General features: G+C 40.6%; 1 protein-coding gene across 1 annotated transcript; it reads right to left on the reverse strand.

The window, feature by feature from the left end:
- Window positions 1-6,580: 6,580 nt before the first annotated feature.
- LOC128713933 (uncharacterized) lies at window positions 6,581-15,217 on the reverse strand. The gene is made up of 3 exons (XM_053808805.1): window positions 15,182-15,217; window positions 8,310-8,558; window positions 6,581-7,414 (listed from the first exon to the last, which is right to left on the reverse strand). The coding sequence occupies exons 1-3, from the start codon at window positions 15,215-15,217 to the stop codon at window positions 6,581-6,583; spliced, it is 1,119 nt and encodes a 372-aa protein (XP_053664780.1).
- Window positions 15,218-15,695: the final 478 nt, after the last annotated feature.

Consider the following 15,695-nt stretch of genomic DNA (forward strand, 5'->3'; position numbering starts at 1 on the left):
AATCATTGGTAAACGATTTATAAATATCTTAAATTGAAGAATTGCAAACGGTGCTTGATCACGGGTTTTTGGGTAGGTAAATGATTCCATTCCAACCCGTTTTTACCATTTCCCTTCATCCTAGTGGAAAAGAAAATTCGACTTGGCTTGTATAATCGAATTCTTTTGCCAATTGGAGGTATCGATTTGAGTTCTGAGCGATGGGAAACATTCTTTGCAATTTCTGTGGGAAGGTTTGTCGATCAAAAATTATTGTTTAATCAAATCGCTTATGCTTCACACGATGAACGAAATAAATAATTTCTTGTGGCATTGGGGCTCTTTCATGGCATTTTATGTGTGCAATTGTTTAGTTTTTATTATTCAAATATTGTTTGTATTGTTACGATTTACTGTGCTATTTTTACTTTCAATTACTTGGGAAAAAGATATTTGACATTCTATGTCAAATATCTTTGTGACAACATCTGATTGTGACAACAGCTTTGCGAATGTTATACGTTTTATTGCTTTGAAATTCATATATTGCAATCGTGCATTATACGCAGCATGTATGAACAAGTGATGACTATTTTTATAAAAGAAGCAAAATGTAAAATATTTGTTAAAATTGGTGTTTAATTTGTCTTGGATTGAGTATGCAATGCTGTTACTAAATTATTTTCATACGAAGAGGAATGTTATGTTGTACACATTGCATACGTTTTGGCGTGTTGTCCATCGCTGGGCAAAATATTTGGTTTTTTGGTTATTTTTGCATAAAAATGTTTTCTCAGTTATTATTTAAATTTCTTAATCCCTTTTTTCTATCAAAAAAGGTACGTAATATTTTTTTAACGCCTTGCTTTTTACATTATTTGCAATTTGCCATTTAGTAAAGTTTATTTAAGTGCAACGATTATGATACTTCCTATGATACTGATGGATTAAAATTCGTTTCATGGAGGAACTAATCGCAAAGGCGTTAACAGGAACAATATGTTACTGAAACCCTTCATTCATGAATTGGTTCATTGCTTGTAAGTTCTTTATCTTGTTTGCTTAAGCAAGTCCGGTAATTGCATAATGCGTCTCGCTCTCGTATAATTGCATAATGTAATTCACTTTCCGTGCAGCATATAGACAAGCGCACAATATAGCCCTTTTCTTTCTCGCATCTCACCTGTTTTTATCACGTCATGCTTCAACGACCATCCCAAAACCCGATCCGTTTCTAGGTCAATGCGGGAGCGAAAAACTATCTGCTGCCGCCCGAGGAACGATGCTTTAATTCGCAACGGTACTGAAACGGTATATGCAAAGGGATTCTTACCGATACTGTGTGCATCATGATCATCATCATCGTACCTTCCATCATTCTATCCAGCTACTCATTCCCATAACATCCAACGGTCCGAATAGCACAGTGATCGATGGAGCGCACAATACTGAGAATCCATCAAACAAGGTACAGCAACTTCCCCCAATCATCAGATCCATCAATGAAAAAGCTCGTTTTTCTTTGCCTACCCGCTGGAGAAAGGTTTTAATATGGGCCAGCCGAAAAAAGTGCGGTGAAGGAGTATCGTCTGCGAGTTTGTTAATGTTGAAACGCGTTAGAACCCAAGAGAGAGCATAATTAATGTGTGTAAGTGAATAAAGGGCTCGAGGGTATGAGGGCTACAGGTATGAGGGAAATAAAAGGGCTTTTCTTCATGTTGTCTTAATGTTGGTTTTAATTCAGGTTTCTTTAGCTACAGTTTTTTTTTGGGAACATGTTGTACACAAAAAAGGAAAGTGTGTCTTAGTCCTATTTAAAATTAGGATTAGAGTTTGCAGGCCACCAGACAGAGCAACATGAAATGCTATCGCTATCATGAATGAATCAGCTGTCAATGTTAACAGGTTAATAAAAATAGGATGATATCCATTAAGAACGTTAACAAAAAAATTACACTGAAATTTCTTTGAATGCACCATAAATTACTTCAATACTGGCAAATAAAATAAAATAAAATTATATATGAGTATTAGATTGCAATTAGTATTCTTCACCAAAATTAATTTTGAATTCATTTTCCTAAATGGTGCAATGTGCACGAGTTGATTTTAATCGACAAGATATCAAAAAATTGCTGAATACTAATCTTTTCGCTTCGCTTTTACATTAAATATTATTTACAGGATTGTTTGTTTACAAAAAACTACTTCAAAACAACAAATCAACACATTTCTAATACAAACTATAGTAAAATAACATCACAAAAAATAAAACAATTAAACGATGTTACACAGTAACAATAAAACAGATTTTTATTAACTATCAATGTGTTACAAATAAATATGATAAAATAATTATAACCATTCAGTTAACACATTATACATAGTCACACGTTACTTATAACAACAAATACCACGTTAATGCTAGTAGTGGCTCTAAGCTAGTTTTCAGTCTCTATGTAACTTTCTTTTCGAAGCACTTGTCCATCTTTTTGTTTTTCGGTATAATTCTTTTTTACACCCTTCGGAATACACCACCCCAAAGTGAGTGAAATTTTTCTCTAATTTTCGGTTTCGTGGAACTTTGTTTCTTTTTTACGCACACTGCAGCATACATGCAGATTTCTACGCCGCATGCCATTACGGCCGTTAGTTGTGAAAATTAATTACTCTGCAGATATACCCGAGGGGGTAATTTGTTTGGATACTGGTAAAAAGTACTGCTTACACTACATTTTCACTAGTTTAAATTTTACGCTTCTCTTTTTAGGATAAATCACCCGCATTGCCATCGATAGGAGCACAAATGTTCACGGTCCATAATTTTTCTTAACTAAACACACTCGAATTCTTGCTGTTTGCATGCGAAACAGACCCGAAACAGTGAGATTACCCACAAAACATCGAAAACACAGATCGGGTGTGATGCGGGCTTGCCTACGCTCCGGGCGCTTTACCACAAACCGAGCGAATCGAGCGAAAAGAAATCATCGAATTCGTCGTCACCGGTGTACGCTTTCTTGCGACGGCTTTGCCTCGTTTTCGGATGGCTAGTGGTGGTAGTAAGCCGTGGACTTCGATTCAGTGTTTGTTGTCGATGGGAAGTGTCTGCTCTTCGTACGGGTTGACGTTTAAACGGTGGCTTCCAGTATACAACCTGTGTGGCACCCATCAGTGAGGTTATCAGCTTCCGAAGATCGTGCCCGATACTGCCAAACTGGTGCTTAATGTCGTGAAACAGTGACGGGAATCCAATCGAACCCACACCACGCTCGGATAGGAGCCTTCCTTCAGCGATCAGCACTGGAGACGAGTGTATCATCCTGCACAGCACCAGAAGCACCAGGAAGAACACGATCCGCACCGCTTGTATGCCTTTCATTTTCACCCGGAGTCACCGTGGTTCGTGCACGTATTTTCACTTTTCGCATCACTCGTCCAAACCGACGTGGTTCGGCATCGATCAGTTGCCACCGACTAAACCGTGGCCACCCTGCAACAGTCTACTATATACCCTGAACAGGCCGGATGACCATAAGACCCAAACATCCACGTACCGCACGTCGGAAAATGACACACCGAATGGGTGAAATTTCTTTTCTTTCAAATCTTCACCGTCGCACCCGTCTCGTCATGAAATTTCGGTCACTTACCGATCTCGCATCCCCCGCCCATCTATCTACCCACCCGCACAAACATTACGCACCCGCGATTCTACATGTTGCGTTAAATAATTAGAGAAAATCGCGCCCGCTTTAAATCGCACCAAAGATCCGACGGTCCCAAAAGTGAAAAATCTGAACCTCGAAATGAATCGAAAAACCAACAAAGCCGTGCACGGGAAGGCGTGCGCGGTGCGTCCGAAAAGCCTGACCACACAATACGCGCTGCCGTGCAGCGTACACGTACTACCATGCGCAACACCACAGGTCAGTTCCACATAATGGTGAGAGAAAGAAAAGAAAATGCGTCCATTTTTGCATTGTACCAGACAGTCCGGGGCCCTGCGGTGATGGGTGATGATTGTTTTGTTTTGCACCTGCAAGATGAGTGATGCGCGAGTGAAAGAAGACCTTTTTTGATGTTCCGTAGTGATAAGGTGATCTAGAAAATGGGTGTTCCGGAAGGTTGGGAAAGATCAGAGTGTGGAAAGTGAAAATTATGTTGTGCGTTACACGATTTTCATGGATAGTGGAATGGAACAGACGAAAAGAGGTTGTGATATGAATGAAAACCCCGGTAAGGTTTGCGATAAATTGAGTTATGTGTACATGTAAATGGTGTCCACATGGTTGCAGCTGAGCATGGAAATAATTGTTATTATGGGAATACGAGCAATGCTTACAAAATGTTGAGATTGAGCCTTTAGGTGGTAGACATAATAATGCCAAGCACATAGCAATGATTGTACTTGTTGGTATTTTACTACGTTGCTGTGACGTTCTGATAACTGTCCGTGCACCAGTTTAAGCTGGAGTTTATCTTTGTTTAATGTGGACTAAAAACGGCTATTAAACACCTATACCACATAAAAGAAGTCACATGATTCATAATCGTCATTGATTGACTCAGTCACTCTAAGATTTTTCACTAGAGACATCCTCAACTTTTTATGCAATAATTCAAAGATCAGTTGGTGTAAAAATTTGCCTTCTACTATTTATTGCAAACTTTCGATTTTTTTACGCACTATCCATAATGGTGCCTCGATAATGGTGAGAGACGTTCAAAATTTATTACAAAATTTATTATTCGTTTTTACTGCAACAGGAACAGGGATCAATCCTCGAAATGCGACACTATTCATCTACACTGACGGTGGCGCCCTCTTTCGTCATTCGTTCCGAACTCCGTTCCTTTTTAATGGGCAGGTTGTCATCGTGGAAGTGCAGCAGCAGAGCGGCGTGGCGTATTAATAACGAAGTTAGCAAAGACATCGTTTACAGGTTGCTTTGTAATCGAACGTCGGCATCGTTGTCGTTCAACTTTAGCTGATCCAAAAACTTTGTTAAGAGATTCAAATTACATCGAGTTAGGGTCGTCGCTAGAGACCGGCACTGATAGTTCGCGGTTGCGATAAGCCTGAAAGATTGTTGGTGCAGTTTCGTGAGAATTCGCAATGTCATTTTGATTAAAGCAGAATCCTTAAGCTTCTTCCATTTGCTCGACCCTTACAGACTTTATGCCGAGTAACTAGAAGCAATTAGAGTACTTTTTTTCATGCTAGCAAGTATATACTTTGCTCCTATTTGGCTATCAGCTGGCAAAGCTTAAGACAGCTTGCTCAGCTTATTTGTAAACAGCTACAATAGCTACTTAATCAAAAAACATTAAGTAAATAAGTAGATATTGTAAAACAAAGAAAGCGAATGAAAAAAAAACAATGCTGTCAACGTTGCTTTTCTCTGCAGGTGACATCCTAGACACACCAGCTCATGATAATCTGTACAAAATATTGCGATTAATAACACGCGATGCAGTATCCGTAGAACTGGTCTATCAATATTCAGCTACAATTTAATCCATCTATAAATAAATTCACACTGCACGAACTAGTGTCAGAAACGCTGTATTACGTTCACTGCAATAAACTTTTACGACGGCTTAGCGTCAACTTTTGCACACACCGAAACATGATCACCCGGACTGCAGGGGTAGATGTAGTTTCGCCAATCCTCATAAGTCAAGTTTGTTTTATTAATCGCTGCTAACCTACCGGGTAGATCTGCTTGATGACCTGACCGCCGCGCCCTGGCTTGCTGCTCTTTTCCATCTTTATGATTGTGATCATGATCAAATAATAAACCTGTTTCGGATTCTTCATTTAGTTCCATCCAGTTTCTCTTACCGGCTGATAGCCGGGTAGGCTTTTTACCACAGGAATGATATTTAGATTGAGTCAGTCCATTAATAATGCTACCGTTCGGATGCCCGGGAGAGGAAGTGCTGTGAAGCGCTGTCGAGGTGGTGGTGAGATAAATGAGATTCAATTTCCAATTTTCTACTAATGAGTGTTGCATCGCTTGGGGTTCGCTTTGGTAACATGGCATTAAGCGGGCGACCACCGACGAACTGTTTGGACTGCTGTGGATGTTAATAATATGTTATTAGAAGAGTAGAGTTTATTTTCGTAAATGTAAAGCAATGTCAAACAGAAGAACTTTGTTCGTTTGTCGATGCTATTTTACCACTTCCGTCCTTCTTAGGCTCATCTTGTATTCAACTACGATGAAACAATTTAAATGCCAAATCGTTGTGTTTTAAAACGTTCTGTTTTAAAAGCAAAAGAAGTTAATTTCAGTAAATAAAGAAGAAGAAATGCAATTCTGCGCCAGACAGTGAAAGAACCACCACGGGAAAAGAGTTTATTTTTCACCCGATCATTCATTTTTTATTTGTTCGTTTAGGTTATGTTTGACAATTCGATTGATTGACATACCGATACTGGCACACATACATACAGCATTATTGTCCGGATTTCGTTCAGAGATCTCGTTTCGGTTTCGTTTGCTCCCAATATTTTTTTGTGGTTTTCAGTTTCCATTCTATGCTGATATTCTTCAACACATTCTGTGACGTTGTTTCCGAATGTCTCTTCGGATTAGTTACGTTCCGTCTGCAACTTCTGCTTGGGTGAAACTTGAGCATCATGAACAGCATCAACCAACGTTTCGCCGCTCAGCACTGCCTTCAGCGATACCCGATCATCCACGGGCGCTGCTTTCGGGACGTTCGTTGCCTTCGTTTCCACCACCACCGATTCTTGGGGACTTTCGCCGAAACCAGCCCGGGCAGCCTTCTTGGCCGCACTTTCCGCCACCAGCTGAACGGGGTAGTCAAAGCTGTAGAAGAACCCTTTCGGATCAGCCGATACCGGTTCATCCTCGCTACCAGCTGTCTGTTCGTCCTGCTGTTCGTTGTTGCGTTTCTTCACACTACGTGCGAGTGCTTCCACGACGACACCTTCATCTTGGAGCGCATCCGAGACCACAATAGGCGAAATGTGGTCCGTGTAGGGTAGGCTCGGATAGCGAATGAGGCTCTGGTGTTGGTTAGAAACGGCCGCCAAAATTTCGTCCTGTTCCGGGTCCTCCTCTACCGTGTTCGCTTGTACCGCTCGGTAAGGTTCGTCGGCACCACCGGACGTAACGTCGGGGTTGGCACGGGCCATGTTGGCAGCTTCCTCCCATGCCTTCATGTGGGCGAGACGTGCCTCACGCACTTCTGGCGTCTCGGTTACCGGCTGCAGACGTATTTCGGGACGGTTGTCGATCTGGTGAAAACCGAGACCATCGGACCAGTACTGCACGATCACGTCCTCGCCGAGTGGGTTCACGTACTGGTACGAGCCACGGACTTCGCCGTTTGCGTTGCGAGCTTCCAAGCGGGCCTGATTGTGGTCACTGTAGCCAAACATAGCTCTACCGAGCCCATCCTAGTGTGAAGAAGTTTGTGGAGCAGATGGAATATTATGATGCGTTTGCAGAACCAACATTTATCGATGGGCTTTGTTCCATCTACTTTTTATAAATTGAGAATTTCTTTAGTGACTATTCTAATTAATAAAGACTCAAGAGAACACTCCTCCAAATTGACGCGATTCATCCGGTGGGATCTTATTGACATTGTTTGTTATAAGGTTCTTTAACTAGCCAAAGCCATAAATGCCGTTATATAATCAAAATTCGCATGGAATATTCGATTGGACTTAAAATTGGTAATTTTCAATACTTTGACGAACAATTTTCAATACTTATCGTCTTTTAAGGTACTTCAACTTGAGGCGAATACTACTTATGGTGTGTTGAATAAAACTGAAGTTGTCAGAAATTGAATATTTATATTTTAAACAAACGGTTTTTTTGTTAAAATATTTAAGTTTTTATAGAATGCAGTGTTTGATTTATAGGGGCAACTCAAGTGCGGGGTCGAATATTATTATCTTAAGTTTGCAAATAGTACAAATAAAAACTACTTCCAGTATTGATTTGGTAATTTGCTTTCTTATTGTAGCCTCAGTCATAAAAACGGATTTTATCACCCCGAAATAAAGCCATAAAACCGACCATCGCGCCTACCAAGGATTTACTGAGCGATGCGTCCTTGTGGCATTAAGCCAAACGAATACTATTTTGCAAATATGACTTCAAACGGGTCTACCAGACCCGAACGAAGGTCTGCCTGAAAATCCTCTCGGACAGGCTATAAATCTCGCTCGTCCAATTGTTGGCTTGTCTTGTGCATAATTCGTAAGTAAATGAATGCAATTGTTAGTGCAATGACGATCGCTCATGTGTGCTTACTAGAGATTGCGTGCACCGCATTCCTACCTGCCCATGGAACTGTTTCGCCTCGTACTCCTCCTCCACGTAGTCCTCCGGATTGTCGATAAGCCGACCGTTGTAATAGAAGGTGGCGAGGGCCGGATCCTGCACATTGCGCGTGTAACCCAGCGGATGTTCGCCCAGCTTTGCCGCGTACCGTAAGTCCAGGCTTTGCTGGGTGATGTACTTTTGGGCCTCTTCCGGGCTGATGTTGACGAGCTGGATGCGTCGAGCAAGCAGCAACGGTGTTACCAGCTGTATGTGGGAAATCAGAGAGAGAGAAGCAAAAACACAATGGCATCACATTAGCATCAACCAGACAGATTTGTAATTCAATTACTCCGAGCGGGTCCGAAACAATGCACCGATTAGCATGAAATGGAAACGACAACCGCCGGAGAAGAAAGTGATAAAGCGACAGTTTTTCTTTGACAGAATCGTAAAATAACACCGGTGACGGAAGTAGGAAATTTCAAACATAAATGTCATCCTTTCAATCCGACGCCGCTGGTTCAGTCGTTCCCGTTTCCCGTGCAGTACGAGCAGCTTTTCTTTAGCCAAGGGGGTTTTGGATGTTTTTTTTGCTCTTCTGTTTTGTCTGGCGACATTATTCTTGCGCCAAAAAAAAATTCAAACTCTTTTGACACACTGCCAACAGTGGTCGGGAGCCGCCAACTGGTGGTGCGAAGATAAAATAAACCGTGTGGACGCACGCAAGATATATGCTGCAGCATCGATGGAGGCTCTGCTGCCGCAGCAACAGTGGCTTTTGTAATGCGTTTGGCACGAACGGGTGGATCCAAACCGTTCCATAGATTGGGCGATATTTTTATGAACTTTTTGGCGTTCTTGCCTCTGCTCCCGATTTTCTCCCCACTCGGCAATTCTGGTCCCGTGAAGAAAGGGAAGATATAGTAATCATAAAAACGGAAAATTTCGGCGTTGCGCTGTGGCATTGAAATTATATATCGGTTCCGCATTGTGGTGGTGGTGGTGGTGAATTTTTATTTCTTGAAGCATTAGTCTCGTTTGTGAATGATAGAATTGTTGGAAATGGTTCAACCATGATGCATAATCATCGCGCGTTGGTATGCTGTAAATGTGCAGAGAAAAAAAAAGATCCATTGCAAATGATCGATGCAACTGGCTGCTGATGTTGCTGCTGGAACTGCTGATGGCCTTGCTTTGCCTGGATGACCAGCTTGGTGCAAAAATGTAAATTCTGTTACAACGAAATAACATCCCCCCCCGGGGGCATTATGTTTCAATTCATACCGCACTGGAATCGATTGTAGGATTCGTTCGTGAATAATGTGCATCGGTTTTGGCAAGAAATTTCTGGCGCCGTACGCGCTGAATAACAATGTGGCGATGTTTCAATTGCGGGACATAACTTTATCGTATTTCACTGTGTATCGTCATCAGTGAGTATGATTGATCACATAATGGGGGAGATCATTGTAACAATATTTGTACCGTATTTGGAGAGCTGTTTGTTATGCGTGTCTTGTGGTAGGACGGCTACATGGCTTGTTACTAGCATGGCCGCTTTTCACAGTACAGGAGTCCAGCTTCGACTTAATTGGGTCATAAAAAGGGCACATTAACATCCCTGAAGTTGAAACTCTAGCTCATGAGACCTTCATTATTCAAGTAACACTATCAATTCAAAATTGATGATATTTTATTCATTTTAAAGAAATATTACAACTAAATATAATGCATTGAATGATAGAGATCAAAGTTGCTTCAATTGGATAAGTTCTATTAGAACAAGAATTTGAGGTCTTTGATTTGAGATCGAAATGATGGCAAAATGAAATTTATGGTATGACTCAAAACTTGTTTGATAGCAATAACTCTTGCAATAATTATTCAAAAACAAATAAATTGCAAAGACGTTAAAATTTTCTGTTCTCTAGATTTTCCTAAAGATCTCCTAAATATTTCGCGTAAGTTGCAAACGATAGTCCATATGGTAAACGGTAAATTTAACAAATTTGCAAATCACATATCATTAAAAACACTCCAAATTATGAGGAAAAAAAAGTAAAGCGTTAGATAAAGTGGATTTAAAAAAAAACTGTACAGAAACTTGATAAGTCATTTTGAACAATCTACTCGTGAGGGATACATTGATAAAGTTTTTTTTAAAGGTAAACAAGTATGTTGAGGAGTAGGAATCTATAAATTTTTTATGGAAATTGGAATGGAAAGGAAATTTAAAATGTTGTAATCTATATTGTTGAAACCAATTTGTTAAAATTGGTCGTTTTTTTTACATAACTTTCTCGAATAACATGTGTGTGCGATGAAAATGCTTCATGTAATACTGATTCAAACTCCATTCCACTACAGCACATACTCCAGTTCAAATGGAAAATATTCCGGAAATGTCTACAACTTTATCACTCCAAATTCAAAAACACTCCTTAAAACGTTTTGCATTTTTTTTTTCTAATCCATATCACAATTTGGACTAATATAGCTGTTGCTTAAAATTTAAAACAAATTCAAAATGCACTAGACGATGGAAGAGTTGTAATGATTTAAACAAATAAGCAAAATAACTTTCTTCGAAGAAAATATTATCAGGAATTTAAAACATTCTACGGAAATTAGAAAGTAATATGTATACTAGTAAGTTGTTGTATTAAGTAAGTATATTAGTGAGTTCTATGTTATAGTAAAAAATCAATGTTAGCACTGTTAAGACTTGAAACATTGTATTTAAACCACTTTGGTATTCATGCTAATAAATTTTCTTCCCAAAACAGCGTTCGTATGAAAGCGTTCGTGTTAATTGACCATATACCTTTTTCCATTTCACTACATCACAATCACATTCCAGTACGGTACGTGCGGTAATGTACAAACGCATTCTTTTTACAAAAATCTAACAAAAGATTTATTTGCGATAGAAACAGGTGCGGTGCAATATGCACCTATTTTGCGTGTTAGGGTAGGTTGTGGCACGTCTGACCCGATATGGCTGACACCAACGCCTGCATGGGTCTACCAACGGAAGGGACACTCGCTTCTGAAGGAAAAAGGGAACGCAACCAGTGACAGTGAACGGCGATTTGTATTCACCTTGACAGTGAAAGAGGGCGAAATGCAGGGCTCAGCTCTCTGAGTTGGGATTGGCTTTAAGTGAAGTGGGCACGTGCGACTGAAGCGTGACAAAGTTGCATAATGAAGTAGTTCGGTATTGTCGATTGCCAAAGGGTAAATGGGACAAGACTCTCTTTTTTCACCTTCTTCGTCAATATGAACGGTACAAAAAAACAATTCATCTGATCCAGCCGGTAATCAATAAACACACCAAGAATCCTGTGCGTCAGCAAACACCGTCCGAAAGCAAAACAAATAGCATCTGAAGATTAAGGTCAAGTTAAGATTTTTCTCTTTCCGTTAAAATTGGTTCCATTTTATGCAAAATAAGATGTTGCCATAGGCTTAGTGGACCGTTGTTTCGGATGGAGCCGGGCCGAAGGATTAATGCATTATTGAGAGAACATTCATCAAAGCGATAAGCATCATTGAACTGTTTGGCGAAATATTCAAATCATCGTTAAAATATAGACATTGCTCATAACGTTGCGCATGTTGCGGTGTGTGAATGAATATTTCATCACCAAAATTGACTTTTTATCTTCGCTGGTAATTGACTGGCGGAAAAGAATGAACCAGCATAATGTGTTCGGAAGGTAACAGATTTTTTTGCATCATCCACAGGGAAGGAAAATAAAACAATAATATTAACCCACCGAATCCAACCTACTCGTGATTGATTAGGGGTTGCGTGAGCGTTCTTTAATCATCCCGTCCACGATTGAAATGTAGATTGTTCATGAAAGTGATTTTCTCTAGCGGGGGGTTTTCTCTTCAATTTGGCGAATTGACAGCTCAGCATCCCTCTCCGAGTCAGCATTTGACTTACGGGAACTTAATTCTAATGTCAGCACGCACGATGGGTATTTCCAGTGTCGTCCTTTCAGACAACACCTGAGCGATGAATCACCGACATTGTCTTCTGGAAACCCGTACAATGGGGCTCATAAATATTTCATGTGAATCAACTGAATTTTATTTGGCAATTCCAAATCATCCACGGGCTTTTTTTATTATTGCGTTGTTTCATTTCGGTGAGTAACAGCTATTTTGGATTATTACATTCTTCCGGTGGTTCGCTTTGAAACGATCTTGTCACGATCCTAGTTTGAGAGGGAGTTGGGACACTTCTTCATTCCCATTTCGGCCCTAAAGCGACCGTCTTTCTCATTATCGCTAAGTTGTCGTCATTAGTTGCCGGATGGCCTTGATTTATGTGTTGTTTGCCTATGACTGCCATACGTCCTGATGGCTTGGGGAAATCGTATCATTGCTTAGCTGAACAGATAAACAAACGTCCAGCCGCAGCTAAGGCAAACAATGGGCAGGAGAACAAATTTACTGCCATACTGCCTGTGGCGTTGGTCCAAACGCTCAAACACTTGACGTTTGATTATTAAATGTTTGCTCGACAGACGCTGGTCCGAGTGGAACAGTGACTGTTGGGATACGTTTGGCGGTAAACATCGAAAGTTCGTCGATGTCTGTTAGCTGAGTGATAAATTTCGTCATCGATTATAGAACGAAATCATGGTTGCGTTCCAACAGTTCCAACAGTTCTCTAGGAGTTCTAGTCCGTTGTAAAAAATTGGAATGGGGTTTCGCATACCAGACACAGAGACAGTTAGAAAATATTTAAAAAAAGCTGTCTTATAAATAAAATCGTCCCATAAACCATCTGGTCACCAATAGGCGTACGCACCCGCGCCCAAAGATGGTCATCAAAGCCGATAAGTTTTGCATAAATTAGTGCAGTCGATCGTTTGCCCACACACCGGTCACTGAACCCCGTACGGCAGACAACTATGTGAAAAGCTCATTCCCGGTGGCAACAGGTTCTGGAAAACAAGGGGACCCGAATGGGAACCCATCCTGACTTCATCCCGGGATTGGACTCGCTCCTGATAGGAACGGGTTTCCAGTGCGCGATAACCTTGAACCAACCATGTTGTATTAACACCATTTTCGTCCTCGTACATTAGCATTTAGTTGCTTAGAATGTTGTACGAATTCCTGACGGCAAGGTTGAACCTGTTCCAGCACTACAATAACATCGACTGGAACGGTAGGATATTGCCCAGACTAACTGTTCCCATCGTGACATTTAGAGCATTTTTGGAAAGACATTCAGTTTAGCGGCCTGAAACAATGTTCTGTGTTACGGAAAAGAAAGCTTGATGAAACATGAAACATATCTCACTACTTGGGAAGCGTGGTCGTAGGTTAGAAAAGTTGGACTCGCCACGATCGGTGAATTGTACGATTCGTCTCCGACTTTGGTTATAAAGCAGCATCACACATACACAACCGTACCCTATTTTTGGACATCTTGGAACTTGTTTGACACTTGGGAAGCACGCCTTCGATCTGTGCATCCGATCACAAATGTTTAGCTAAAGGTTAACGACATTAGCAGACCGATTGAAAATACGATTGCGGTGGGTGTGCAATCTGAGCCAATCCGGTAAGCCTTAGAATTTATGGTTATGCAGACGTAAATGGCGGGAAAATAAGGGAACAAAAGGATGCATTTGGTGATCTTGTTGATGGGATGCTGTGGTGGTGTTGGGTAAGGATTCATAGTGCCGATGTTTAGAAAGGTTAGAATATTACCTTTGATTTTTGGGAACTCTTGAATCTTTATTCTCTGAGGTTCATATTTTATCAAACAGAGGTTTGCGAATGAGAAAATTTGCATCCTAATAAGCTGCAGAACTATAGAACACGAGTATACGCTTGAACCTTGAAGTTCAAAATGTTAAGTGTGACTGTTGAAAACTAAAGTTCAAGTATGTCAAACATGTAAGAACTTTATTAAGCACTCAAACTGAGGCGATTCATTATAGGTCAATTGATGTAGATTTGCCGATTTTTGCCTTTAAATCTTATCCCAAACTCCAAAGGTGATCTAGCACTTCCACACCGAAGGTCGTAATCCATTTGGGGCACCTCTTCATCTACGCTGATACAAGAACTAAACTTCTATTCTAGTTAGTTACATAACATATCATCAGAAGTTGAGGTAAGTAGGTGTTTAACATAATTAACTGTACATGTATATTTAAACTTCAAAGGGGCCATATGAGGCTCATTGAATGAATGAAATAAACTAACAATCAATAAATTAACAAATTAGATCATTTATCTGCAACAATGCAAGCTGGATTTCATGAATGAAAATAACTAAAATCATTCAAATATGACATAAACATCATACAATTCTAACTATAAATTAAAATCACTATAGAGAATAGATCCAAGTACATAATTTAATAGTAATACGCAGCAATTTAGAGTACCCTTAGTCCGCTTCTTTCATCACCAAAATACATCAACCATAAAACAGTATCACCCCTTATATAAAAGCCCGTAAAACTTCAATCCCCAAAATCACTTCCCGACTTGGCGTCGACCAACTTTAGGACGAAGCGTGAAATTCGTGCCCAGCATTTATATTTCCACTTTTCAGCACCACGACGAAAAAACCGGACCGTCCAACGAGGTGGAAAATAGAAAAAAAGCAGAATTTCGATTTTAATTCCTGGAGTCAAGGCCACCGAGCCATTTACTATCGGCGTGACATTTACTTCCTCTACGTTCAACACAGCTCATCCTTACTACCGTGGCATTTGATATCCCATTTCTATTCCGAAATAAAACACGAAACAAAAAATCCGATAACGATTGTACGATTTCATTCGGTTTCGGATTCCACTGTAAATTATGGCGCATGTTCACGCATTTCTGGAAGAAGTTGCACGTACCGAGAGGATGGTTAGAACTTGTATCAATTTCTCCATGATTGTTGTCACACTCTGAACACACGCACACGAAATCGCCCGCTGTATGCACCGGAAGGGAAGGCTTTTAAGTTAATTAACTTTTTCTTTCACACCGATAGGCTTATCAGGTGTGCTTTCTCCCGAGTTCACGAAAGCACGCCAGTACACTAAATTAGCCACACTGCACTGTCAATATTACACAACGTTTGCCAATGAAGCGAAATCCTGGACGGATCCTACCGTGTGTACGATCGATCGGCGCGTATCGAACGACGCTAAATCTTGAAGCTTGCGTTCCCGCGACCACGAAAACAATAACCGTCGAGCGACGCGTGTGACAGCCTTTTTATATGGCCATCATCATTCCGTGCGTGTTTTGCCGTGCGGTGTGTGTCTGTGCCAATGTTCGATCTCCACACGAGTTTCGCATTCTTATCCCCAATTTGTGTGTCCCTCCCCTGTGTTGGTGGTGCAGGAATCGGGGCAAGGTATGGCT

This window comes from Anopheles marshallii, chromosome 3, assembly GCF_943734725.1.
Source record: "Anopheles marshallii chromosome 3, idAnoMarsDA_429_01, whole genome shotgun sequence".
NCBI classification, from domain to species: domain Eukaryota; kingdom Metazoa; phylum Arthropoda; class Insecta; order Diptera; family Culicidae; genus Anopheles; species Anopheles marshallii.

What these genes read in the sequence shown, in the direction of transcription:
- LOC128713933 (XM_053808805.1), bottom strand. Translation starts at nt 15,217, where the DNA reads ATGGAGAAATTGATACAAGTTCTAACCATCCTCTCG. An exon ending in AAGTTCTAACCATCCTCTCG is followed by an intron (nt 8,559 to 15,181) that starts GTACGTGCAACT and finishes TCCCACATACAG; the next exon opens with CTGGTAACACCGTTGCTGCT. An exon ending in CGAAACAGTTCCATGGGCAG is followed by an intron (nt 7,415 to 8,309) that starts GTAGGAATGCGG and finishes TCTTCACACTAG; the next exon opens with GATGGGCTCGGTAGAGCTAT.